At 45.8% G+C, this 23,419-nt stretch overlaps 1 protein-coding gene and 2 long non-coding RNA genes across 7 annotated transcripts in view; 1 reads left to right on the top strand and 2 right to left on the bottom strand.

Annotated features, from left to right (window-relative positions):
- Positions 1-15,003, bottom strand: part of LOC311581580 — a 35,163-nt gene extending 20,160 nt beyond the window's left edge. Inside the window, exons 1-4 of one of the 3 annotated variants that reach the window (XR_014773808.1) lie at positions 14,117-15,003; positions 13,211-13,412; positions 11,030-11,109; positions 1,500-1,639 (exon numbers count right to left, since the gene is read on the bottom strand). This is a non-coding gene — a long non-coding RNA (uncharacterized lncRNA). Of the gene's footprint in view, positions 1-1,499; positions 1,640-10,680; positions 11,110-13,210; positions 13,413-14,116 lie in introns of those variants that run through there. The other 2 variants (XR_014773807.1, XR_014773809.1) reach the window with 2 other exon arrangements.
- BICC1 (BicC family RNA binding protein 1) overlaps positions 1-22,426 on the top strand; it is a 221,735-nt gene extending 199,309 nt beyond the window's left edge. The window contains exons 15-21 of the mRNA XM_084753994.1: positions 1,328-1,493; positions 4,228-4,267; positions 5,220-5,374; positions 10,480-10,636; positions 13,707-13,867; positions 15,026-15,125; positions 20,009-22,426. Of these exons, the coding sequence (XP_084610120.1) occupies positions 1,328-1,493; positions 4,228-4,267; positions 5,220-5,374; positions 10,480-10,636; positions 13,707-13,867; positions 15,026-15,125; positions 20,009-20,139 (910 nt within the window). The 3' untranslated portion in view covers positions 20,140-22,426. The remainder of the gene's footprint in view (positions 1-1,327; positions 1,494-4,227; positions 4,268-5,219; positions 5,375-10,479; positions 10,637-13,706; positions 13,868-15,025; positions 15,126-20,008) is intronic.
- Positions 21,485-23,419, bottom strand: part of LOC311581577 — a 302,265-nt gene continuing 300,330 nt past the window's right edge. For all 3 annotated transcript variants that reach the window (XR_014773803.1, XR_014773804.1, XR_014773805.1), the window contains one exon: positions 21,485-22,591. This is a non-coding gene — a long non-coding RNA (uncharacterized lncRNA). The remainder of the gene's footprint in view (positions 22,592-23,419) is intronic.

Raw genomic sequence — 23,419 nt, 5'->3', positions numbered from 1 at the left:
AGACGGGAAAGGGCCTTCCGCCTGCCCAACTACTTGGTTTTCTATTCTGTCTTCTTAGTTCCCTGGCTGTCTTTAAGGAGTGTCTTTATGCGAAGATTAACAAGTATATTCCTACTTCCTCCATGTCTTACTAAAGCCGCTTTATTTCCTAAACCCTGAACTCATGTCACCCGGTTCTGCTTTCCCTGTCTGTCCTTGTGGGTGCTAATTTCCCAGAAGGCCTTTGTTTGTCGGAGGATGTTCCTGAAGCGTCCTACTTCCTGCTGTCTCTTTTGCTGCCTTCTGTTTGGTTTCAAAACCTCTGAACCTTTTTCTTTTCTCCCACCTGGGTGGAGCCCTCTGGTCTCCAGCACTGTCTCCTTGCCACGTTCTCCCTTTGCTTAGCTCTAATGACTCTCTCTAAAGCTGGACCGATCCTGTCACACTGCGGCCTAAATGGTCCCCGAGAGATTCGATCTTGGGCTCCTTCCCTTTCACTCTGCGCCACCCCCTTACCCCCACGCCCCGTACCCCCAGAGTGGCTGCTTTCATGGCCTCGGTGCTAGTGATCATAAAAAACACCTTCATTTCCAGCTCACATGCCCTCAAGAAGAACCTCTGTCAACATCTGTCAGGGCAAAGCTAATATCACTTGTGTCTTGTCTTCTGACCCAGGAACTGAATAGGAGATTGGTTGTAATTGAACATAACAGGACTTTTTTGTTTTGTTTTGTTTTTTTTAACTTGAGGTGCATCTTGATGGATCATGGGCTCTCTCTCAGGCGTACTGCCCGTTATAAGAATCACGTGACAGTCTGCTCATTTCCCCGTGCAAGCTTTGGAGACCATTTCTTATTTATCTGCTACATTTCCTCTTAACCAAGATCGCATGCACTTCACACACGTGATATCTGCTTCCTGTCTACCTTCGGGCGTATACAGGCTGTGCTCAAATTTTGCATGAATCCCTGGTGTCTGGTTGCTGTACAGACATCAGAAATCCTTCCGTGTGCCTGTCCCCTGTACGCCACAAGCAGAATATACCATGTGTGCTGCCTATAATGTGTGTGCCTATATATTGCAAAAACAATTTTTAAGCTATAGTTTGAGACCCAGAGTCACTGTAGAGCAATGACCTCGGATAAGGTCCTTTCTCATGGGTCTGATGGGATGACTTTGCATCCCTTTGTCTCGGTGTTGCTGCATCCTGGCATGGCTCTGAGGACCGAGTGAGATGACACACGGGAGCAGGTGATAGCAGAAGCACAGGCGACGAGCACGCGCACGGGGACCGTGCGGTGTGTCAGTACATGAGGTGGGGCAGTGAATTCCCAACTCTCTTTCACAGCAGCACTGACAGATTGCTCTCAGACCCTGAACTGAGTGCCACAGAAAGTCCCCTTGCTGACAAGAAGGCTCCAGGGAGCGAGCGTGCAGCTGAGAGGGCAGCGGCTGCCCAGCAGAACTCGGAAAGGGCTCGCCTGGCCTCGCAGCCACCATATGTCCACATGCAGGTAATAGCAGTCATCGAAGGGCAGGGTGCTGGGCCGGGAACGGAGACAGCAGGGAGTGCTCATGAGGTGTGCAGAGCTCAGCCTGTCCCCTGGACCCCAGTCAGTGTAAAACCCCAGTAGATGAGCAGGAGTTCGGACTGGCTTTGCTGTGAGCAATAAGAAGGGAGAACAGGATTTAGATTAAGTAACAGTGACTCTTAATGATGATTTGTGTTTCTGTGTCTCAAGCAAATGATGCTTCATGGTTACCTTATGCTTTAGAGACCGGTAAGAGATAGAATTTCTCCTAGATAAGTAAATCTAATTGTCTTCTGTAGTCTTGGAGAGAGAGAGAGAGAATGAAGTTGGTGCTGTTTCAAAAATGGTTATGAAAAGAGCAAGTGTAGAATTTGAGTTCTCTAGAAGACAATGCAGACTGGTGACAGCCATGCCTTTGCGTGTTGAGGATGGCTTCAGCCCTGGCCATCTCACATTTTCCTAGCGCAAGTCAGAGCAGCTTGCTAAGCAGGAGGTTCAGCATCTGCTCTTCTTATAGATCACGTGTGAGAGGCAAAGATTTAGTGCTTTTAGGGACAGCATACACATAAACATCTTATTTTCTGCACCAGCATTACTGGGAAAGAGCATCTACCTTGTGATGAATCCTCTCTCTTCATTCCTGCCACCTCTAAACACTTCGCAAACCCCACACACAAACAAATACAAACCTACTATGTTAAATTAATTTGTGGACCTAAGCGGTACCTCCAGTGTGAAGTACAATTCAATCCTCCAGGTTGTTTTCTTTCTTTCTTTTCTTTCTTTTTTTATTTTCTTTCTTTCTCTTTCTTTCTTTCTTTCTTTCTTTCTTTCTTTCTTTCTTTCTTTCTTTCTTTCTTTCTTTCTTTCTCTTTGAGACAGGGTTTCTCTGTGTAGCCTTGGCTGTCCTGGACTCACTTTATAGACCAGGCTGGCCTTGAACTCACAGAAGTTTGCCTGCCTCTGCCTCCAAGAGGTTTGTTTTTTTTTAATATTTATTTATTATTATGTATACAGTGCTCTGCTTGTATGTACACCCACAGGCCAGAAGAGGACATCAGATCACATTATAGATGCTTGTGAGCCATGTGTTTTCTGGGAATTGAACTCAGGACCTCTGGAAGAGCAGACAGTATTCTTAACTACTGAGTCATCTCGTTTTGGGGCCTTGTTTTTATTTTTTAAATCCTTTGCGTTTGAACATTTTCATGAGTCTTGAGGTAGAGAGAATCCATAGCTTTCAACATGCACTGGTATTTTTTTTTAAATGTCAAGATCCCTTTATAATCCCTGTGGGTTTGTGCCATCTCAGGGCTGCTATCTTCTTCCCTATCAGGTCTGGGTCCCTGTGAACGAATTCCACGGTCCTTTCTTGTAGTCTGGGTGACAGCGTTATCACTGGTGATTCTTTAATCCGATGTGTTTATGCCATTAGTGGAACTCTGGCTCCAAAACCACCAGGAAATCCGTGGGAGTCACTAGTGAGCTTTGGCATGATAAACACTGAAGGCCTGCCTCTTCCTATGGCTGAAGACAGTGCTCATCTCTTTACTACCCTAGGGCAGTGGTCTCTCTAGCACTCTTATCACACATCTCTCTTCCTCGTTCCTCCAGAGACTATCGGTTGCTTAGGCGCCAAAAAGAGTTCTGATACGCTGCGTAGTCTTCACAGAGCTCAGCACTTTCTTTAAGAAGTTGTTCCTCAGTTTTTCCCTCACTTTGCCCTTGAGAATTAAATCTGATTTTTAACAACTAGCGCAATTTTAAGTTGCCAAAACATGTCATAAAACCGTGTCATCTAAAAACGAGGCTCTGTGAGGTACTGCCATATTCCTAGAGCTACCGCGTGTGCTGGGCCGCCAGTTTATCATCTGGCCCCATGTTATTCTTAGCTCCTTGCACCCTCTCCAGTGTTCCTCCCCAGGCTGTAATTCCCTGGGAACCTTATAAATGCTGGTACAGCCTCTGCGGGAAAAGAGCCAAAGCGCTCTTCCCAGTAGGTTCTGGGTCTTTGAGGTAGGTCTTCAAACCAATTCTTATCTCTTCTCTAGCCTGGGGAGGTGAGAACAGGTCAGCGTCTGCTAAGTAGCCATGCGGGCACAGCTTTCCTCAGAAAGGCCTATCCTGGTTTCTGCGTAGTCAGCTGCTCAGTGTTACTAGCAGGGACCTCCGGTCCTCCTGTCGGCAGTACCAGGGTTCGAGGGTTAATCTTATTGGATTGTTAGCGTCCAAAGCTAGGTCACTGCAATTATCTAACTTCGAAAGCCAAGGCTTTCCCACTGTGGTTGACAGCTTCGTCTGTTGTCTTAGGTGTCATCCCAGTTTGCATCTTGTTTACCTGCGTGAAGGATTTGGAGACAGGAGGAGAGACAGTGGATGCTTAAGGGCATTTTGTGGCATATTCCTTTGATGCTTGAGCGACTATTGCGCTCGTCTCCACATTTGCACATAGTAGTCTTGATGCGGAAGCTACTCTTAATGAGAATTTGCTGTAATTTTGTAGGGAAAAAAAATCTTAACTCTTGCCACTGATTGCAAGTTAGGTAGATAAAAGTAGTAGATTATTTCAGTTTGTTGTGAAGGAGCACTTAAGCTAATCCCACTTGCCTTGTATTATCTGTGGCACCCTGATGCAGAGCTTAGCTGATGTTTCAGTCAGAGTAGGATGCTCGGGGAAACTGGTTACAAAGCCGTCTTCTCTGTGTCTCCTTTTCAGGCATTTGACTATGAGCAGAAGAAACTGTTAGCCACCAAAGGTAAGCGCTTTCTACATTCATCTTTCAGAATGCCTTTGATTTCAAGCATTCCTGAGGATTTGAAAAACTGGATGCTTATAATAAAAAGAAACCCAAAATATTTGAGTTCATAATGCACAGATGCTGTCGAAATAAAACCTATTTTGTGGAATACATGAGTATATAATTAAGAAGCCCCACAGCTTTTCCACGTTTACTCTTTATTGGATGAAATGTTTTATTCTTCGACATTTCATGTTAAGAAATAACATTGAGCTAAAATTATTTTATTTTTTGTTTTTGAGGAAATCCTGCTCACGATCAGTATTTAAGAATTTCATTAAACACACACCAAGAGTCTGTGTTGCTGTTATTTTATTTAAAACTGTGGCCTAATACATGTTTATTAGTAGGCTTATAGTTATTACAGTGGTATCATCTAAGTTGCTTTCACAATCAATAAAAACACAGACACATGATAGATTTTAGAATGGCCTTATTTCACCTGGGGCATGGCAGATATTAACCCTCTAAACTACCTTCCACTATATCCCATCCTCTATCCCATGCCATCTGCTTTAGTCATAGCTATCTGGTCTACCTCCCATCCATAATCCCATAAATACTTGCTTATTCTTGACTGCTTTCCTCCTTCTACACCGATCCAGCCATGTGTCCTCTCCATCTTAACCCATTATGGCAGCTTTGCTTCCTTCCTCCCCCGATACCTGTCCTTCTTCTTCCCAAGATCCTTCCCTTCCCCAAAACCCTCAAACTTTCACTCAGCCCCTTCCTTCTGCCTTGCCCAGGATTGGCCTTTTATGGGAGGCATGGTTACATAGCAATACTTGGGGTACATTAAAAGACAGCAAGCAGACCTCGGGGAGCAACATGGTTGACCATCAAATACAAATCAGCAGCAGACAGCGCTGTTACAAGTCTGTTTTATATTCTTTTTTTTTTTTTTCCAAAGCGATGCTAAAGAAGCCAGTGGTGACTGAGGTCAGAACGCCTACAAATACTTGGAGCGGCCTGGGGTTCTCGAAGTCCATGCCAGCAGAAACCATCAAGGAACTGAGAAGAGCAAACCACGTGTCCTATAAGCCCACAATGACAACCGCCTACGAGGTGCCTAGTTACCCTCCTCTCCAGCCTTTCCCAAAAGAATAGCTAGCTCCCTCCTATAACTGGCTCTTGATGGTCATAGGGACAGAGCAGCTTGACTCCCTTTCTGCCTTTGTGGACTTGTGTAAAATGAATGTGATCTTACATATTAGACTTTTTTTTCTCCTCTCCAAGCTGTTAATCTACACATAGGATGAAAATTTAAATTTGGGAGTACATTTTTGTTGGATGAAGCATATCCTAAATGACAGAGTGGGACTAAGACCAAGCAAAGGGCAGCTGCAAGGTTTCATAAAAGCTCACAAAGAGTCCCTTTGTCCAAAGAGTACCACTATCAAGCCACCGCAGGGGAAAAGGCAAATATTCAACAAAAACAGACTTCCAAATCTGAGTTAACTTCAGTATGCTGAGATGTGCCAGGAGCAGCAGGAAGCATCTCCAACAACGGCTCCAACATTCTTACGTTTCCCAGATGTTGGCCGTGCAGCCCCATGTGAGGCTGGGGTCTGGCCTTGTTCTTTGCAGGCAGTGGAGGAGGAAGGACCCAGAACTCCATCCTCCTGGCCAGGTTTCATGTGACTCTGAGCAGACCCTGTCCATCTGAGATTGTCAGACTCTGGCCTTAGAGAGTGTGTGTGTATGGGGGTGGGAGGCTCTAACCAGTTTATATACAAAGGCCCTGGGAGACTGCCGCCTCTGGGTGGATGAGAATGATTAAACCAATCACCATCCGGCTCCATCAGCCCTGCTGGCTGCAAATGTGCTGGCTGAGGGCTTCACAATTGTCAATCTAGTAGTAAGAACCATTTGTACATGGAGTTCCTTCCCCTGCCCCTCCCCCCCCCATTTCCTTTGTAATAAGATTGTTGATGGATGCAAGGTAAAGGCAAATAGTTTTAAATTTTTCTTTATCTCTCTTGAGCAAGTGAAGAAGAAAGCACCATTAAATAATCCCCTGTGAATTCCATTGTCAGGGCTATAGTAGCCACCTGGCAGGCTATATTTAAGATTAAAGTAACCTTCAGCAAAACAGGGACCATTATGCAGCACTTTCAGGCTGTAGGTGTGTTCACTCCCCCTCAGGCCGCTGGAGCTCTGAGAGGAAATAGCATTGTCTTTTGTTAGCAGAAGAATTAAGCTAATGCTGAGACTTGGCCCTGTACCCTGCAGTCAGTGGTCCACCCCTACACCCCCCCCCCCCCAAGCCCCATTGCCTCTGCTTTTGGCAGAGTAAAGTGTGGCATTGTTGACTTCCATTCTGTAGTTTCTGAAATGAAACATTTAATGTCAGAAATGCCCTTCAGGTCCCCGCTCGGAGCCTGACATTATAGCAGGTTGGAAATGATGCAAGATACAGAGGTCAGTACAGAGCTGGTGGGGGCCGATAAACCCCACCTGTTGTGTGGGTAGATTTGGTGAGCCTGTATTATTCTCATCAGCTTGCACTATCTTTTGAGTCATATTGTTGGGTACCTAGTAATACTAGGAAGTTGCTGTCAGCTCCACTGGGTAACTATGTCTGTAGGAAGTCCAAGCGACAGACAGACAGACAGACAGACAGACAGACAGACAGACACACACACACACACACACACACACACACACACACACACACACACACGACTTACAGGGAGAGATGGCTTGGGAAATGTGTTTTGGATTTGAGCCACAGCTGATGCCAATGTTCCAAGGAAACACTGCTGTAAGTTTAGCACTAAGACACTAAGGAAGTTTTAGCCAAAACAAGCATGGGACCTTGACATGCCCTCCACTCCTGCTCTTAGTGGTCAGAGAGACAGCATTCCAAGGGTGGAAATGTACAGGGCCTCTGTCTAGTAGCTGGCCCCTCCCCTGTGTCTTTGTTGCTCTGGCAGGCCTGGGCCAGCCTGTCCCACTTCCCTGACTGATGTCAGTCAGTCCACTCATGATGAAAGGTGGGGACAGGCAGTGACAATGAGGCTGGAGCATTGGGAAGGTCCATGTCATCTGCCTCTCTCAATGCTGAGAAAGGTGGACTGGCTTTCCTTAGGAGAAGTTCTCCACACTTGCCTTGGGACCGGGCCTTTAGAGAGAGGGTTCACATGAGGCATTGCTGAGTTTTCTGTGGCAGCAGCTCCTTGGGCAGGAAAGCCTCCACTTTTCTCTGTAATAGCTCAGAAGGATTATAAAACAGGAAGGATTGAGGCTGGTTTCCATGGATGAAGGATGAGCAGAAGTGAACAATAAACAATAGTGAGAGAGTGAGAGAGGGAGGGAGGGGAATGAGGAGAGAGAGATGGATGGAGAGAGAGAGAGATGGATGGAGAGAGGGATGGATGGACAGATAATGTTCTATAGAAAGACAGACAGAGTGTCCAGATGCCTGCATATAGCACTGCCAGGTTTAAACGGAAGGTGAAGGTGACTAGAAATGCCCTCACCTTCCTTGTTTTTACTCTTTGTTATAAAGAAAAGCAAAGAGAGGGCAGCCTGCAGTTGTGTGAGCAGCAGCAGCAGACCTGGCTGCTGATGTCCACGTGACTGAGAACTACCCAGCCAACGTGCAGGTGCCTCTGCTTCCTGCTCCAGGAAGCTTGCTTGGCACAGGAATTAGATGCTTTGAGTTCTGTACTCTGTATTATTGAAAGCTGGAATTGAGCAATTTTTCACGGTTTTGGACAAATCAATAATTAACCTGTCCTCCCCAAAAGTTCTTTAGGTAAGAGACAGGCACTTTCCACCTTTATTCCCCCCCCCCCCCTGTCTGTTTGGTGTTATACTGGATCATCAAAAAATAACAAGGTTGCCTTGAAACGAGCAACAAGGCATTTGGGAATTTTCCATTTGTTTTCTGCTGTCTATCTTTTCAAAGTGTGTGTGTGTGCGTGTGCGTGTGCGTGTGCGTGTGCGTGTGTGTGTGTGTGTGTGAGAAAGAGAGAGAGAGAGAGAGAGAGAGAGAGAGAGAGAGAGAGAGAGAGAGAGAGAGAGATTCTCTGAAGCAAATATTTCAACTTCCCCAATGCTAAGCAGTGTCTGATCCTTTTTAATCGTACAAACCTCAGTGTTGGGGTAAACTGCCCAGTGGATGTTTTAGATCTGTTAGTGGGATAGCAGGAAAAGCCATCTTCAGAGGTCGGCCATTTGCACATGACTTGGACTGGCCTGCTAGGCAGTGGTGAAAGACACTCAGAAAGAGGCAGATCTCGAGCAGTAGTAGGACACAGGCACCCGTCAGGACTGCCCCCCTTCCCAGAATCCACTGTGTTGTTGACCCTTGCTCCTCTGGATTTATCTTGGTTTAGGATATGAAAGATATTTTCACCAGAAAGTCTAGCTTTTTTTGTTTCCCATGTTGTAAGCCATAATTTCCCTATGTGCATTGCCTAAATCAGCAAAGGCATCCATCCTACTGATGCAGGAAATGGAATCTTTTAAGTGTGACTCAGCATTCCCGAGACAGTCCCGAGCATCACATTGGTCACATTAGTGGGCTCCTTCAGGACAGTCCTGCCTTCTGGTGGGAGGGAACCAACGCCAGTAAGAAGGCCTTGGGTAATCATATTCTTAGTTTATACTCAGCAGAGGCTGCTTGGGCCTCAGGGAGGGATGACAGGCATGCTGGGAAATGTTGGTGACAAAAGAGGGCCAGTGTCACACGAGGATCTTGGGAAAGAGCATTGTGCCCAAGGCGTGGATAGCACAGTCACCCTAACACCAGAACTCACTGGAGAGGTCTTGAAGCAGAAGGTGGGTGAGCCATGGGGCATTGGAGATGAGGTTTGAGCAAGGCTACTCCCGGTACACACTCAGCCCATGGTGGGCTGCAGGGGAATCTTGGGAAATTAAGAAGCACCTCTGCCTCTGGTTGAGCATGGGTTGTTTCTGACTGACACTTCAAAACAGCAGCCTCCTTTTATGTGCTGGATTACAGCGGGAGGCAGTAACATTAACATTAGAGTGGGTGGTGGGAAGGGGGAGCATCAGAGTGGCTGGTGGGAAGGGCCAGTGGGCAGGCGAGGAAAGCGCTCAGGTACTAACTAGAGAAGGCACGGAGAGACTTGCAGCTTTAAGATCCTGAAGTTCCATAGGGATCTCAATCCAGAGGTAGCAATTACACAATAAGGTTTTTGTTGTTGTTGTTGTTGTTGTTTTGTTTTTTTTACAGGGGATTGAACCCACTCAGCGACAAATTACAGGTTAAAAATGGGGGAGCTGGGTTGGGGTGTAAGACCAGATAGCCTGCCCTTTAGGGTAGGAAAGAAGGAGGAATTCATAGAGGACATGGGGAGGAAGGAGACAGCCTCAGGACTCTGGGTGGCCTGCTGCTAGTCAGAACTGTTTAAAGGAGGTCATCCTAGCTGTGAGTGAGGGACACGAGGCAGAGTGCAGTGGTTTTTTACTGACACGAGCAGTAAGGATTCTCTTGGAATTAACAACGAAAACAAACCTGTGAGTGAGAGTGCTGTGGGTAATACTCCAGTACAAAGTCAGGATGCCCATTGCTCCATGGATACATAAACAAACAAACGTCTGCGTAAATTCAGCTCAATTTTGAGTTGTTCTTCTTTTTTTTTTTTTTTTTAATTTAAATTTGGAAGACATCAAAGAATACGTTGTTCCAGGCATCTGTAATTGGCTGGAGAGACCATGTCCATTTTTAGGGGAGGATAGTGCTCTGGGTAAACACTAGCTCTGTCTCCGCACACTGGGTGTTAGGCTGGGAGCATCCCCTGCGCCTCCTCTGTTGTGTTGTGTTTTGTATGAACTAAGGCAGAGAATCAGGGTGTCCACGCATGCGTGCACGCGTACGTCCGTGCATGTGGGGCTTTCTGTTTTCCAAAACAGGGATGAACTCAACCATGTCATGACATTTGGAAACTACAGGAAGGGTTCTTTTCACTGCAGATTTCTAGAACTCTGTGGGCACCAGCACAGTCATGTCCCCTTGGCGAGGACCTCACTCTCTGTCTTCCCTTGTCCTTGGTACATTCCTGAGAACGAATGCACCCTGGTTGGTGGCAGAAGGGCTTCCTGATGGCTGGGGACGGTGTCATTTGCATTCATTTCTCCGCCCACTCTGAGAAGTCCTTTGGTTAAGCTCTCCTGTCTCTCGCTTGGACTCATTACAGGGCTCCTCACTGTCCCTCTCAAGGTCTAGCAGCCGTGAGCACCTGGCCAGCGGAAGCGAATCAGACAACTGGAGAGACCGAAATGGAATAGGAGCCATGGGTCACAACGATTTCGCGGCACCGATCGGCAGCCCCAAGCGCAAACAGAACAAATCAAGTGAGCTTGATTTCTCTTCACACTTTCAGGCGTCGTCGGGCTTAGCCGCCTTCACTTGGTGCGAGGCGATGAGGTGTGAAGTCAGTTCGCTCCTGAGATGTGAAGTGCTTGTTAGGAGTCGAGCACAGCCTCTTCCCAGAGTTTCCCCCAGAGTTTCCCTGGGTCCCGGGTGACTCAGCTCTCTCTCCTTTCACTGCATTTTGTACATGACCTATGCTCTAGCACTTGCGTTCCCAGAATTTACTTACGTGGCCTGCCCTGGAGAACGAGTTCTGCAAACCAGTAGTGCATAGTGAATACTGAGTACCACGTGTGAGGCTCTGCCTGATACCTAGCATGCACATGTTCTGTAGATGTGTGTAGAACGAATAACAGAAGCGCACACATACTCACACGCCTCCAGATTGCAAGGAAGAGACCGGAACCTGTGAAAGCAGTGCAGGAAGAGGTTGTCGAAGTAGCACATTGGACAACTGAAAAGAAAAATAAAAAACAAACACTAGCTATTAAAGGTGAAAAACGGGGCTTTAAAACTTTTACATTTGAGGGTTTCATACATGAGTATTGCATCTACACCATTTCTGCAAACCTCTCCCCCCCTTCCCTCCCTTGCCTTAGCAGCCATTGGCTGCCTGTAACTCTTCATCTAGGGGCGGGGCCTTGCAGGGTTTCCCATTGCCATTATGAGGCCTTGTTTAGACAAGATGGTTAAGCGTAAACAGGAAAATCACTTCAAATCATGGGCTTTCTGCTGGGGCAAACATGGCTGAGACTGACCAGAGATGTTTTATAAGAGCATTCGCTCTTCTAGGTAGTAGAGACAGGTAACCAGATAAAAGATGGCCCAGTGACCGTGAGGTATGCTAACACTGCCTTTTTATTCGGGGTCCTTGGCAAATTTGCAATTCCAAAAACATAGCACGGAATATCTGAAGCATTATTGATGAGTGAATAGACCATGTGGCCTGTGGTTATGGTTAATTGAGGTGGCAGGGTTCCAATTTGGCCAGTCGTGTATTGGCCAAGGTCTAAATCAGAAGGAGAGGTCAGCTCCCCTCCCTCATGATCCATTGTAGCTTGGAGACTCCTGTCAGCTGCTGTCTGGTCCTCTAAGCACACACACACAGGGCAGCAGTCAGCCCGGAGGCTGGCTGCTCTTCATACAGGTCACAGGATGGAGGTGTTTGCCCTGTAGCCCAGTCTAAGTTAACAGAAGGGAAGGTGAAATGTAAAGCTAACTCCAGATTCTTAAACGGACTGTACTAAGTTGTTGAACTAAAAATTATATTAAGATGAGCTTACAGGGAAAAAGGAATGAATAAAGAAGCCCAATAATCCCACTTCCACTAGAAATTTGTAAATGATGGGGGGGCACTTTAAAAGAAGGCACAGAAAGTATAAACAGTTAACGCAAACCTTTCTGAGGTTACACATAGGAGCCAGAGAGGCAGAACCGGTGTCTCCTCAGTGAATAATCCTATGTCATGTTTTCCCATAGGAAATTATGGCCATTATAAGCATTTCCCACTGGGGTCTTTTATGTTCAAATATGTTTACATTTTTCCTAGTATGATTTACTCAGCCTATAATATATGTTATACTGGTCCAGTGACATTGTAACTCCCACTCACCTCATCTCAGGTGCTCAGTGTGGCCAGTGGCTGCCATATTGAGGAACGTGGGTTTAGCCACTTTAAAAATATATATATTCCTTGGGTCTTAGTCTCAATGTCTCTTCCTTCTCTGGGCATCCCTGTTTATACCAATTGCTCAGATGTAGATTTCCACAGCTCCCCTTTGCTCTGTGGAAGGTAGGTTTATCATTCGGACAGCAATCTACAGGACCAGCCTATAGTCAACTTCTACTCACTCAAGGCCAGTGGTCACTATGATTGGCTCCTAGGCCATGGCCCTGTGGTGCCTTTGAAGCACCTTGGGGGGCATCTGCCTTGCCTTTAAATGATGGCCCAAGAGCATTATTTTAGATGTTAGGTTTGGATTCTGTCACATCCTTCCCATAAGACAATACTTGTTCTCGAAAGAAAGAAAATGCTAACAAATTACTTGCCTTTGAGATGTTGCAGAGAGCAGCTCAGCTTGCTTGTGGAAATGGAAAAAAAAAATAAGCAAGCAGTGGTGCCAGAAACCCATGCAAGCAAACTCTGAGGGTTCATTGATTCAGAGCCCTGGAGTGGCCTGCATGGATCTGCCTGGCTGGGAGGGGGCTGGTCTCTTTCTCTCTCTCTCTAGGAATCCCTTTCAGGGCCATATCCTTGCTGTGAGAGGATGGGTCCCCACACACACAGGCAGGAGGCAGCATCACCACACACCTCTAAAGCAGTGTGCTCGGGTGTCTGGTGATATACATGTATGGTTCTGTGGTCCTTCCCCTAGCCCAGATTGTTAGTTGGTCTGGGGACCAGACCACAGAGACAGATTTGTCTATCAAACTCATTTGCAGAGCCAAGACACACTTCTGTGACATGCTCTGTTTGCATCTTCCCCAGAAACACATTTGCTTTGTCATAAGGTAAAGCCAGGCACCTCAGCTCCATCATCGCAAATGGTACTCACTTGCGGAGCAGCCAGTTTGATGGGCTTGCTTCCCAGGGGCATCTTTCGAGACAGTGGGATGTATGTGCTGCAGTGTTGCACAATTCCTTCAAGTGAAGGAGGCACGGGTAGGAGATGCATCTCTGCCATCCAAAGGGAGCCTGTACCTTTTCTGTGTCCCAGAGTTCCCTTCCAGTTCTTCATTTGACTCCTGTCAAATCAGCTGTAAAGAGTAAACGCTCAGGGAAAACATGGCGCACGATTATTCACCGCAGAGGCACCGGTTATGACTTTCTGCCTCCCGAGAGTGGCCTCGGAATGGCAGGAGCTTTCGACAGACAGCTGTAAACAGTGTTTCCTTGGCGAAAAGCCTATCCTGCGCGGTGACGGATTACCGTGCTTCTGCAGCCCGGTGCTCCGTTCAGCCGAACAATGAAATCTGAAATACTTGGTGATTAAGACTTTTAATTAAAATCTCATTCTCCGTGGCCTTGACTGCCTCCCCTTTGCCTTCCAGGGGAGCATTATCTTAGCAGCAGCAACTACATGGACTGCATTTCCTCGCTGACAGGGAGCAACGGCTGCAACCTGAACAGCTGCTTCAAAGGCTCTGACCTCCCCGAGCTTTTCAGCAAGCTGGGCCTGGGCAAATACACAGATGTCTTCCAACAGCAAGAGGTTGGCCAGCCTGCACCTTCCCGGGGCATCTTTGTTGGGGTTGTGGGTGTGATGACCTCCAGAAGGAAGCCGCTCATTGGCCTGCGGTTGTGCTTTCTCTGGGTGTGTGGGGGGTCAGGTCTCAGCTTTGTTCTAGCTGCTGAGGAAAATGCCATCTCTCCTCCCATATTTGGTAGAGTGTGGAAAAGCAGAGAAGTAGAAAGTGGGGTTTGTGGGGAAAACCATCCCAACCGTCCTTCACCATTTTACCTGACAGAGTGCACTGAGGTTATAGGTGCAGGGAAACTGGGGTCACAGCTCCCTTGAGGTCAGCATCCATCCTTATAGGTCCTCACTGTTCACATCTGCAGTCATATGCCATGTGTCCGGGAGCCTGCAGGGGACACCATCAACCTGCTCACCCTTCAGGGATGTTAGTAACAGGATGCAGATTGCATCTGTATTTGCTATGGTTACCTTTCTAGTCCCACACGGTCCCTTCAAAATAAGAGCCCTGCCCGTGAGCTGTTTTCTTTTTATACTTTGTTGCTGTGGCCACAGGACACATCTATGCTATTATACAGATGTTTCTGTTCTATACCACTTTTGATGTAGTCTGTTGTGTTCAGTGAACTGAGGACTCAGTTCTCATGCATGGTTGTACACAACATGATGGAAGATATCATCTTGTGTACACTTTGGTTTCTTCCTATAACTAAAGCTAGCAAACATTCTCTCCAGTGGTGTCTTCCTATAATCGGAAGCTAAGAAGCTTTCAGCTCACCAATTTCTTTCTTTTCTTTTCTGAGGTTGCATTTCCTGTGTATGAGTGTTTTCCTGAATGTATGTATGTCCGTGTACCATGTGTGTGCAGTGCCCAAGTGGTTGGACATCAGCTATCCTAGGACTGGAGATACAGACAGCTGTGAGCCATCATGTGGTTTCTGGAAATCGAACCAGGGTCCTTTGGAAGAGCAACCATTGCTCTTAACCGCTGAGCCATCTCTCCAGCCCCCACCTCCTATTTCCTAATTTCTGGCCCTCACATTGGTGCCACCATCACTGGTTTTAGGAAGTAGATAGGGTTAAGAAATCAAAATATTAATAATGAGTGGATTCCACAGTGGTTAAGGGATGCATACTTAACCAGTTGGGTATAACTTGTTATATTTTCCACAGATTGATCTTCAGACATTCCTCACGCTCACAGACCAGGATCTAAAGGAGCTGGGAATTACCACCTTTGGTGCCCGGAGGAAAATGCTTCTGGCAATTTCAGGTGAATATTTGTTGACCCCTTATTTTAAAATCTGAAAACCTTCCGCCAGGGGTCTCAGCATGTGGGGCTGGCTCGTCCCATCATTTACTCAGTTCTCTGATACCATGGTGGATGTGATACAGGGGGCATTCTCCTGCTAACACTTGACCAGTGCTGACAACACCCTCTTCCCCATTCAAGGCCCTGCCCGAAAATCTACCTTAGCAACATTGTTCCTTATAACAGACCTCCTCAAAAAGGCGTAGCTAAAATTGGCCCGTACAGAACATGAGAGTGGGTGAGCAGTTGAAATCTTTTTCAGCAGTTGTGATAAACAGGTGGCTAAGTTTGTGAATACCTATTCTTGACTGAGTGCCATGTTCAAATGTGTATGTCCTTGAATACCAAGGTCATCACACTTGAGGGGAAAAGAGCATTCATGGTGTTTCTTGGTGGGATTATCAGACTTTAATGCCTTTGGATTTTTCTAATGTCTTAGTAGAATTTGAGTCATGGGGAGGGGGCGGGGCAGGGGGAAGAAAAATAGCACCTGCATCCCTAGTCTGCCTCCTTGGCCATCTGCTGCATGCCCCTTAGTGGGTGCTCTGTACATACTCACTGGGTACCAGGCAGATGATAAGTGAGGGTGGCTCACACATGTCAGTGCACCTGAAAGACATTCATAGAAAGGGGAGCAAGAAGTCTTTCCAGCTGCGTTCCTGAATGTCAAATGTATGTGTGCCCTCCTCTTGAAAGAAGACAGTGACACTAAGTAAAGGCAGAAGCCAGGCTTTCCTTGCTGGAGGACTGTGAGGTTACAGACTGAGCCTGTGTGAGGGGGAGCGGTTGCATCCAGCTGGCGAATTCCAGTCAGCATTCACTAATCAAATTAGAAAAATACAGCTCAAAACCTCAGCGCTGGTCCCTTTCATGTAGCAGCAGGTTGCATTGCCCGACCCATGTCCTCGTCCGAAATCTTTGTCTTGTGCGTTAGACTCCTCCACAGTAGTGTCCTGTACACATTAGCTTCAGGACTCTGCCTGCATTGGGGGAGGCGTGCCCATCAGCTTGTATTCACAGTGTTCAGGTGGATGTGTCATTCTTGACTAGTCACGAGCTCATCACAGCATACGTGAGGGGAGCGGTGGATTTAGTCATCGTTTCTTGAGTTTGGGGTGAGCTTCTAAATCTCTCTTGGTCTTGGTTTGTCATGAATGGAGACCGCGGTGGCGATTGTGTGGCTGTCCTGCCATTTTGGAGGCTTGTCCTTTTGTGAAATACGTCCCCAGGCTTTTTGAAAATAGAAAGCTAGAGAATCAGTGAGTGCTCTTAGCAGGCAGCTTCAGACCTTTGTTTGTTCCTTTTGTCTTCTTTGTAATAAGATTGTTTTATTCACTTTGTTTACCTAAGGTCTAGCCATAGAGGGTTATCTTTAGCCTCTAACGTTAGAAACGTCTACATCCTTTCATTGGTTTTTCAACCGAAGTTGACACACCGCATGGTATTTGACTAAGTTCATACACGAGGTGTCTACTGCAGCACTCTCTAGCCTTTCATTGGCCCTCATGGAAGAGTGGTAGCAATATAAAATAAAAATAAAAAAATCTTTAATTTCATTTTATGTGTATTGGTGTGACTGTGTCAGAGCCCCTGGAACTGGAGTTACAGACAGTTCTGAGCTGCCATGTGGGTGAGGGGAATTGAACCCGGGTCTTCTGGAAGAGCAGCCAGTGCTCTTAACTGCTGGGCCATCTCTCCAGCCCCTACCAAACACTTTCACAGGTTGTAGGTGGACCATCAGGAAGCCTTCCTTTGGGATATGGGGTTTGGAGAACGGGGAATAAGATAAGGGGTTTTTTGAATCCTCTTTATTTTCCAAACATCCTTCTCCAGCGTCGTTCTTCTGGGGTCAGTGTGTATGTTTTGGAGACCGCCTCTCTTGGTGGATTCATGGACTCTCTTGCCTTTAAAGAGAGAATGGGGTACCTCGGCGTTGTGCTCTGAACAGCACAGGGTCTTTGATCACACTGAGGGTAGTTTGCCTTACTATGCCGGGTGCATTAGTTGGAACCTAATACATAATTTCCCTTGCAAGTAATGTCATCAAGCAACACTTCATCAAAAAGCTTCTCCCCAACTCAGCTTACCTGGTAACAAAGACTCCCGCGCACTGCGCACAACCCCCAGGCATCCCTCCCAGAAAGTTTAAAGCTTGCTGTGCAGCCCAGATTCATGCTTGTCTTCTGCTTAGATGATCTGATCAAAACTCCTCTGCAAAACCGTGCAGATTGCTAAATTTATCCTTGCAGTTGCTCTTTTGGTATGAGGTTTTATCTTGGGGGCAGAAAGCCTGCATTTTAATGCTGTAGGAAATGAACTTGAAATGTAGAGATGTATCCAAAAATAAACTTGAGTTGCTGTTTTTTTTTTAATCAGAAGGTTCTGAGACTAGTAACTGGTTAGTTAGCTGGACAGACTCAGTGAGAAGCCTCCTGCCCTAGCCTCAGGTAGATCTAACATCTCCCGACCTATTCTTTTAGTTTGTGACTCTGTTCAGATCCGCAACAAGATCCTGAGAGCTGCCAGGATTGTGTGAACCTTGGAATTTCAAAGAAAAAGGTTGGTATTTTCCAAAAACTATCCCCTTAGGGCTTCTGAGACAAAGGAGGCAAGTAGAGAAAGGAGTTTGCACTTTAATCTTAAAAAAATAAGTAAGACCCTAAAATATCTTCCGTAGGATTTGCCTTGACATCTCTCAGGCAGTTTTGTTTTGTTTTGTTTTGTTGTTCCTGAGCCTTAACTGTATGGTCACTCTTTTAGAAACTGCACCTTTGTGGATGGCCCTGCACGGTCATTGTATTCTTTCAGATATGCTGGAACCTTTTAAAAACAACCACTGAAAATTGGCCCCATTATTTTCATGTGCTCATTGCCCATGCTCCTGTGCTGGGGAAGAGTGTTCAGCCCCATCCCTCACTTTTCCTTCTCTGTGATATGGGAATAAACTCCTGCCTTCATGTTCTGTCCCTGTGAGACAAATAGAGACCAAAGATGGTCTTCCATAAGTTCGCCTTTAAGGACATTCAATTCCATCTTGACTGAAGTTTGAAGTTTCATGTGTGTGGGTTTTTAAAAATAAGACACAACTCATTCAGCTTCTTAGAAGGAATATTAGAGTCTATAGCAACTGAAGCAGCGGCCGTGCCATGTGTGCCAGTGTGAGCCTTGTTCATAGAGATACCTTAAATCTTCACAGATTTCAAACCATTCTTAAAATTCATAGATGGTTTTTAGCATACTTAGGTAGAAACTAATGCCCTGTCACCGGTCTTACATACCTTAAATAGTGATATCTCTGGTGGCATTCCCACCACCACAGGGCCTTGTTTATCTGTGGTCATGAAACTCAGTGTTCAGGGGACCCTTGTAGCAGGCCGATGAGGACAATGTTCAAGCAAGTGACGTCAACTTTTGGAAACTTGGGTTTCTTATCTATAAGCTAGAGAATGCTTGTGTTACCTGCCCCATAGGAAAGACTTGAGCAAAAGGGATTCTATGGGTAACTGTTGTCACCGTTAATGCATCAATCTTATCTTTTCTCTAAGAACGGAGTGTTAACAAAAGAGAGGTATCTCCAAGGTTGCCTTGACCCTTACAGGGCAGATATTTCATTCAGGTGAACTGCTAAAGGTGCTGGCTGACCTACCCTCCAGTACTCAGCAGACCTGGTGGTCCCAACACCTGGCTTCTTAGAGCCTCAGTCATTTCCTCATCTTGAGACTCACTAGAGGACCCGTGGCTCATAGCGTTGACTGCAGAACTCCAAAGGCGATGCACACAGGATGTGGCATTCAACTGAGTTCTGTGCAGATATGTTGGGTCTCCTGCCACAATCCTCTGACCACAGACAACTTCAAGCAAGTCAGCTTTATGCCCTTGGATTGTTCAAAGTTGAGCAAACTGGAGAGATTTCCATTGGGTGCTTATGAGAAATCCCAGTTTCCTCTCCCACAGTTCCACTTGCATGTCTTCCTAGAAGGACCAACCTTTTGGTGATGTCAGGGTCCATCAAACGGCACAGATGCCAAGTCCCACATTGTCTGCAACAACTAGGTGTCTGCTTTTCTGTTTGGTTCTGTACCGCCATGTGAAAATCATTAGACCTATTTTCTAAGCACTCGGGGTGTTGTTTTTAAGCGTTAATTTTCTAAGCGGGCAAGATCTTTACTAAGCTGATGGTTTTGTTCATGACTGGTTGTCATTCAGGAAGCACAGGCTTGGTGCATTGGTGCAATTGTAGGGGTGGCAGCTTAATTTTCTCTTGGGCAGCCCTGCAGTCACAGGCATCTCCATGTCTGACTTGCCTGCCTTAATGCTTTCTGTGTTTGACATGTAGGGAGTGTGTGTGTCTGTGTGTGTGTGTGTGTGTGTGTGTGTGTGTGTGTGTGTGTGTGTGTGTGTGTGTGTTCCCTGCTGGCTGAACCAAGAGCTTCAGCCCTGTGTATTGCAAAGGAGCTACCACTAAGTTGTGTCCCCAGCTAGAGTACTTCTCACTGACATTGGTAATACATCTTCTGAGGCTAAAAGATACACATGCCTATTTGTCTCTGACTTTTGGCCTAGCAAAACTGTCTGATATGGCTAGGGAACTCTGAGAAGGACACTTCCTTGGGTGTTTCACAAACCGTAACAAACGCCATTTGCCCCTTGTTTCCTAGGTGAGCAGTAAGTGCCTCTCACACTGCAGGCTATGTAATGTTTAGAAATGTCTACCTCTTGCCATTGACCTGGCTTTTCCCCCCTAGGAAAGCCACTGTCACCATCCTCCAAGCTCTGATGCAGAGCACTTCTCCACTGACCCGCTAACAACTGGCTCTTTCTCTTTTTTTTAATTCTCTTCCTAGAGCTAAGTAAAAACCGGAGAAAACTTTTTGAACCGCCAAATGCGTGTACCTCCTTCCTGGAAGGTGGGGCCAGTGGGAGGCTGCCCCGCCAGTATCACTCGGACATCGCCAGTGTCAGCGGCCGTTGGTAGCGGCACCTTCTGGACATCACACCTGCTGTCTCCAAAGGTGGACATCATCTGTGGACAGTGTTCACTGCACCCGATGGTCCTTTGGCACTCTGGGTGTCTGGTATCAGGACCAAAGCATTGAATTCACACCTGTACTTCATGGCAAACAAGAAAGACAAGAGAACTGTTTCATGTTGCCATAAAAGCACCAAAGGGAGAATGCCTTTTAAACTGGCAATTGGACAGAATTTGCAAAGTGAGGGTAGGGCTTTGTTTCTTTCTATTTACCTATTTTACATATGCACTGATTTATTTTTATTTTTATTTTTTACCTAAAATGAAGGAGAATTTGACATCTGGGATGCCAGAAGGCTTAGAAGTTATTTTCTTTGCTTGAACCGTTTTGGTGTTTGGGGATTTGGAAAAAAAAAAATCAAAGTATAATTTTCTGCTTTAGAATAATGACTGAGGTCTTCCAGCACTTTACAGGGTCTCGTTGCTCGTCCTGTGGAATCTGTCTCTCATCTTCATGTTCCTATCATTGGTACACATCTTTTTCTGGCTCCATCAAACGTTTATTTGAAATGGTACTGGACATCAATTAGTGTTCCTATGCAGAATTTTATGTGCTATTGGGAAGTGGGGGCCACTTAGCTCTGGACCAAATTCTGTTCATTTGCGTCAGCATCTTAGGAACCCTTGGCTATGACTGTAGTCCACTGGCCAGGTACAAAGACAGACCAAATGGACTTTGCAATGCAGTTGTCATAGTTAGCTGCTGTTGTATTGCTAAAATGCTCTTAATGGTTGTCTAGAGGCCAATGGGCTGGTCTTTTAGTATACTGACACTAAAGGACATTTATTTATATCAAACTTTTATTTTTAGATATTATAAGCATACAGTAGATAATGATGAAATTGATATTTTCTAGAGATTTATGGGTAGAGAAATGAGTTGCATTCATAACTGGAGCCCTAGGTTGTCACTTTATTTAAAAAAGACAAGTAACCATTTGACGAGACAGCACTGCTGCCATTATGAAGAGAAGAGTCCCCCTCCTTCCCCAGAAGCCCCACTCACCGTGGGTCATGGGACTTTCCTGAAAGTGCCTTCGTCCTCTTGAAGTCAACTGGGATCAGGTGGGAACAGAGAGGCTGCAGGGACAGCTTCTCCAGGAGCTGAGTTCTGAAAGGGGAGAAAAAGTTTTTCTTTTAAGTGGCCAGATTCGTTGTTACAATCTTATACTGTGAAAGTCCAAGGGATCAGACGATGTCACAGAGGAAGGTTTTCAGTCCAGTGAAGAAAACCACTCAAGCACCTTTCTCTCTTCAGAGCAATATTCTTACCAAGTGTCTACAGTCTTGGGGAAACTTTCCCCATAGGGCATGTTGCCAGTTGCCTTTAGAGTTGTGTTCATGTTTAGTGTGCTAAGGCTTTCTGTGAGACACAAACCACTCCTACCTGATCTTGGGTAGAGACATTGGAGGAAGGTACGCGCGGCGAGCATCTGTGCAAAAGCCAGGTAAGAACTACTTGCCTTTTGCCCCGCCCCCTACTTCTCCCCAGATAATTGTGATCACTAAAGGATTAAAGGAGTTTTTACACATAGAAAAGTTTTCACTTTGCAAACTTAGCCACCCGGAGGCATGGATGGTAACAACGAGCTTGCCACAGCAGTCAGGTGTCTCTCCCTGTGAAAGCACACCGTGCCCATCCTGTGCCCGTGTGTTCAGGTGACCACCTGAGGCTTACTACATATCCCATTGACCATTCAGTTCTCTGAATTTTGTTATTTCTTTAATAAAAAAATATAGTCATTTGAACCTCATTGTGGACCCTGCCATACCTCTTTTAGAGGAAGGAGAGGGAACAAATAATAAGAATTAAGCTGAATTAAGTTGTATACACAGTGCTCTGATTTTACACCAAAGGGAAACTGTCCACTTCAACATGATTAAATAGCGAGACCAAAAAATAATTTAAAACACTGGAAGGGTGTTTTCTCTTTTCTCCTGAAGCAGCAAAGGGAATCTGACACCAGAGCCTATAGACTCGTTGGTGTTCTGCCATGCACAAAAGATTTGGGTTGTTCGAAGTAATGTTAACTTTCAGCCAACTGGGCCTTACTCACAACTGGTAATCTGTAAATATGGAGCAGACAGCCATTGTATTTTGTGGGGGGATTCTTGTCCTTTTATCACTTTTTAAAACAGGAGAGATGGGATTAACATTGAAAGTGGGGATTTTTTTCTAAACTAATTGTTACATGAGAAATAAATTCATATAACCCCTTTGTATTGCTTTCTATATGGAACGTGTCTCTATTTTTTTTTCTTTAAAGTCTTTCCATGTAAGCTCCATACCTGTCTCTGTTTTCTGAGAAGACATCAGGGAAGGGGCTGTTTCCACCCAAGTGTGAATGTCTCCTCAGCAGAATTGAGTCTTCCTGCTCCTCTCTCCTCTTGGTGTCAACTGGAAGATAAGGGACTGTATTTTAGCCAGTGAATTAGAGACTAGTGATTGGTCATTTTCTCTGTCACCAGCTGTTGGTATATACAGAAATAGTAGCATTAGAATAAAGACTCAAGTGAGTGAATGCTTTGATAAGTGTGTCCATCAGCAAAGGTTCCATGGCCAGTAGCACTGAGTCTGACCCTGGCTCCATTATAGAGAGAGACTGTTGATCTACCCACTGGAGGTCTTTGGTTGTCATGACCTGAGATCCCAACCACACTCGTTCTCAACCTGAGACTGGAACTCTTACAGTCTCAGGAATATCTCCATATGATGTCAACAATTCTTGGTAATTATCTTGAAAACAAGATTTCCTCGTACAATTAAGACCTTATGGGAGGCTCAGTGATACACATAGAATTTCTTGTATATGTTATATATGTGCTATTCCATAGTCCAGGCCCAGTACTGAGTAAAACAGAACCCCCTGGGCTAGCGAGATGGCTCAGTGGGTAAAGGTGCCTGCTACCAAGCCTTATGACCTGAGTTCAATTCCCTAGCCTGACTCCTATAAGTTATCATTTGACTACCACATACACACATGCTGTGGCATATGTGCCCCCATCTACACACACACACTAAATAGGTAGGTGGATGGATTGATGGATGGATGGGAGGGAGGGATAGATAAGCTGATATTCTATAGGGTTAAATGGAGCTGATGATGAAGTTTTGTATATCAAATAGCATTGCCTGGAGAGATCTAAACACCTCTTTTTTCCAGATGAAGAGGGAGCCTACAGACTTCAGTTAAGTCCAGCCTGGCGAATCAGTGAGGTTGCTGGG

The sequence above is a fragment of the Acomys minous genome (assembly GCF_964271855.1).
Source record: "Acomys minous genome assembly, chromosome: 13".
In the NCBI taxonomy this organism is placed as follows: Eukaryota; Metazoa; Chordata; class Mammalia; order Rodentia; family Muridae; genus Acomys; species Acomys minous.
The sequence above is the reverse complement of the archived record's forward strand: the minus strand, read 5'-3'. Positions and strand labels throughout refer to the sequence as shown.